At 48.5% G+C, this 3,773-nt stretch overlaps 1 protein-coding gene across 1 annotated transcript in view; it reads left to right on the forward strand.

The window, feature by feature from the left end:
* Arl10 (ADP ribosylation factor like GTPase 10) overlaps window positions 1–2,778 on the forward strand; it is a 9,775-nt gene extending 6,997 nt beyond the window's left edge. The window contains exon 4 of the mRNA XM_005355203.2: window positions 793–2,778. Coding sequence (XP_005355260.1) covers window positions 793–966 — 174 coding nt within the window. The 3' untranslated portion in view covers window positions 967–2,778. The remainder of the gene's footprint in view (window positions 1–792) is intronic.
* The last annotated feature ends 995 nt before the right edge of the window (window positions 2,779–3,773 follow it).

Genomic DNA, 3,773 nt, shown 5'->3' on the forward strand with positions numbered 1-3,773 from the left:
AACTCACAGAGATCCGCCTGCCTCTGCCTCCCGAGTGCTGGGATTAAAGGCGTGCGCCACCACCGCCCGGCTGCTCCAAGAATCTTGAGCCAGTGATGAAGCTTAAAGAGACCATCGCCAACCATAGCCTTTTCCCTTCCCTCCACCCAAGCTAGACTGTCTGGAACTTACCCCTCTCTATGGTCTTACATAGTAGATACGTGTAATGGGTACTGGTGATACACGCCTGGAGTCCCAGCACTCAGGAGACAGAGGCGTGGAGATCACTGAGTTCAAGGCCAGCCTGATTTACAGAGTGAGTTCTGGGACAGTCAGGGCTACACAGAGAAATCTTGTCTATAAAAAAAAAAGTGTGTGTGTGAGGAGGGGGAGTAGGGATTCCAAAAAGTTCAAAAAGTTTGGCCATCAACGTGAATTTGGGACCTATCTCTGCCATTATCTCTGTTACTGGAGCTAAGTGACTTCACTGAATCAATTTCCTCATCACTTCAGTGGGTTGTCAATCAGAAACTTGGTAGGCAGATGCCCATCATGGTGCCTAACAGTAGGAAGGGCTGTTTCTTACCACACTAGTGAATGGTGTCGTGAAAAGAGGGAGCCACAAAGGAAAGTCAGGATGGAGGAGGGCACTGAGTTTGTTCTGTAGGGTCTAGAGGTACCTCATGGGATATAGGATTCTGCTTTTCCCAGCGTAGTAGCTGAACATTTCTGTCTTTCATAGTTGACAAGGGTGGGGTCACACTGCAAGCATTTGTCTGACAGCCATGCGTCACTGGCTTGTGTTCACTGCAGGACCTGAGCGGGGCCATGAGTATGGTGGAGCTGCAGCAGGAGCTGGGCCTGCTTGCTAGCAACAACCAGAGGGAGGTTTTCCTCTTGGCAGCCAGCATTGCCCCTGCAGGATCTGGCTTCCAGGAACCCGGCACTGTGCGCATCTGGAAACTGCTCTTGGAGCTTCTCTCCTAAGCTGGAGCCACCTGCTTGCTGCCCAGCGTTGGAGACCACAGTTCTGCTTCTTCCTGTATCTTCATTGCCGGCCTAAGCCTTGGGCAGGATCATCATAGCAGCACCTTCTTTGTCCCCTCGAGAGCAAGGCCAGAACCATGCAGAAGCCTTCCTGATGAGGTGGACCTGGGGCAGGAGGGTGTAAGGCAGAGGGGAGACGGTGACTGCCTCACCTGAGACTGTAGGATAGCTCCATCTCTCCTTGCCTTCCTACACAGTGCGATGCTCCACGGACTTGTGCTCTCTCCCTGCAGGTCCCACTGGTTGAAGAACCAGTGTGGGTATCACAGGTACTCCTGAGCCTTCAGGTCTCCCGTTTGACTGTTCACTCTGGGTGACGTCGTACATTTTCCATGTGGGAAGGGTCTGGGTGGAGCACAGTATATCCTTGCTTGTCTGTGGCCTTGTATTTCTGCCTTTCTGGCCCCAGGACCATCATTTTTAAAGGGAGGAGGTGATTTTCTAGTTTTTCCTAAATGCCAGCCTTGGCAATCAATGCCAAATGAGGATCAACCTGAAGACTTTAGCATAGAATGCTCTGACCACCTCCCTGCCCTTAAGGCATGGCCTGCCAGCCTTTATTGCCCACACAAAGTGCAGTTCACCACACAGGTGAAGGACGGTTTTCCCAGGTCTGGAGACCGCCTGCTGCTTTTGCACTAACTGTGCCAATGCCCATGTTTACATAAGTCTACAGAAGGAAGGAACCTGAGTACTGGAACAAGCCTGAAGTTGGGGGGAGGGGCATTTTATTTATTTATTTATGTATTTATCAAAGGAATAGGCCAAAGTTCAAGGTTCTGTTTCTAGATGCTGTAATTGAAACCCTAGATTGTCAAAGAAAATTTGAAGCTTTGAGAACTATCTGGAATCATGATGGACATTGAGGTAACCTATGGGTGTCAGTGGAGACAGAACTATAGCTTCCCCCTCCTGCAGCCTGGCCTTGAGACCATAATTGGAGATAAATACTTGAAGGGAATCTAGTACTTAGATTCTGCCTTGTGGCCCAGGACACAGAACAGGACCAGCAGAAGAGCCAACAGAGTGGCCCTGGGTGCATCAAGCCTTCTGGGACCATTTTTTCACCAGCAAAAGCTGCAATGAACATTCCATATCTGTGGTGATCAAGCAATGCACAGCCAGTCTTCATTAGGCACAAGCAAAGGAGCTTTGCCAGGACTGCTGAGTGAGACTCTAGGTATTACTCTAGCCCAGGGTGGCCTTGAATTCATGACAATTGTCCTTCCTCCTTCCTGCTGGGATTGCAGGAAACATTGGGCCATCATGCCTGGCTTCCAGTTTGCTTTTTGAAAATAGGCTGTGTGCTGTTTGCCAGTTGCCCAACATACAGCCTGGGAAGTGGAAAGCTTCCAAGTTGAAGTGAGCACAGTCATCAGAAGAGGGGCCCACTGTGCCCTTGGACTCCTCCTGCCCATAAGAACAGAATTACCGCAATCTCACCAGAAGTGATCTTTCTGCTTTTGTATTAAATACTTAAGGAATGACTTGGATTTTCCAGTATTTGAAACTTCGTTGGCAACTCTTCATCTTATCATTAGGAAGGTAAGAAACTTTGTCATTGTTTTAAGAATCCCACCTTCTTCTCCAGTGCTTAAAGCTTACCTTGGAACCAGACTCGATGAGAGGGACCCTTTTTCTTGACTTTCACGTCCTTTGTCTAATGAGTATCATTGTGTTCAATTGTCATATTCCCCCAGGTGGAGGGATCAACTTCAGAATAAAGAGTTTCACTGTGTCTATTGAAACAGATTTACCTGAGACCAGGCCTATTGGTGTGTGATCCCAGCTAACATGGCATCAGTCTGCCTCATTGACAGTGAGTTCAAGGACAGCTGGACAATTAGCTGAGACCTTGACTCAAGGTAAAAGGCCTGTGAGATGCTATGGTGGGTAGCTTGCCATGGAAGCCTGCTGATGACCTAAGTTTGGTAGAGTCCTTGCTTAGCACATACTTGGTTCAAATCCTCAGTACTAGGAAAAAACCAGGTAACCACTTTCTGGGCATTCTGTACTTATTAGTTTGGGAAGAATTGGCCAGCATCAGAAGCCATCTGCGGACTGTCTATGGCATCCTCCTGCCATGGGTCCAGACCTCAGACCAGATTCAGGCAGAGCAGACACTACCTTCCAGCCTCAGAGGGCAGAGTCCTTTCTAGGTGCTATGGAGAGGGACTCTCCAACCTCCCCCACTGTTACACCTGGAAGATGACCATCAAGGGATGGGGGTGCAGTTCCTCAATGTATGGAAAGAGTCTGTCCACCCCATGTATCCAGATGCAACTGCATAAACAGGAGTGTCAGCTTTCTGAGGTATACAATGCCAAAATGGGTATATTCAATGAGTCCTCATCCTGAGGGAGGAGTCTGCTGAGTGTTTAGAGTTCCAGTCCTTTACCCCTTACCTTTGGAACAGTGAGTGACCCAAAGCCTTCTAACCCTTGGAAAGGAATCTACCTGAAGGGACCAGAGTGAGGGTGTTAGAAACAGCTAAAAGGACACGCCCTGGGAACAAGGAACATAGCAGAGGTGGCTTCTGGAAGCTGGCACCCAAACTACATACAGTTAAGGAGACCCTCTAGTCAATGACACAAAATCTGAATTCTGTAGAGGCCAGAAGATGCAAAACCAAAAGATAGGAGCTTCTTGCATACTCTAGATCCTAAGGACTAATGAGATTCTAGGGCCCTCGATACTGTGGGAAGGATGGGCTGCTGCCTTCAGAACAGATTTTTTTTTTTTTTTTG

This window comes from Microtus ochrogaster, chromosome 16, assembly GCF_000317375.1.
Source record: "Microtus ochrogaster isolate Prairie Vole_2 chromosome 16, MicOch1.0, whole genome shotgun sequence".
NCBI lineage: Eukaryota > Metazoa > Chordata > Mammalia > Rodentia > Cricetidae > Microtus > Microtus ochrogaster.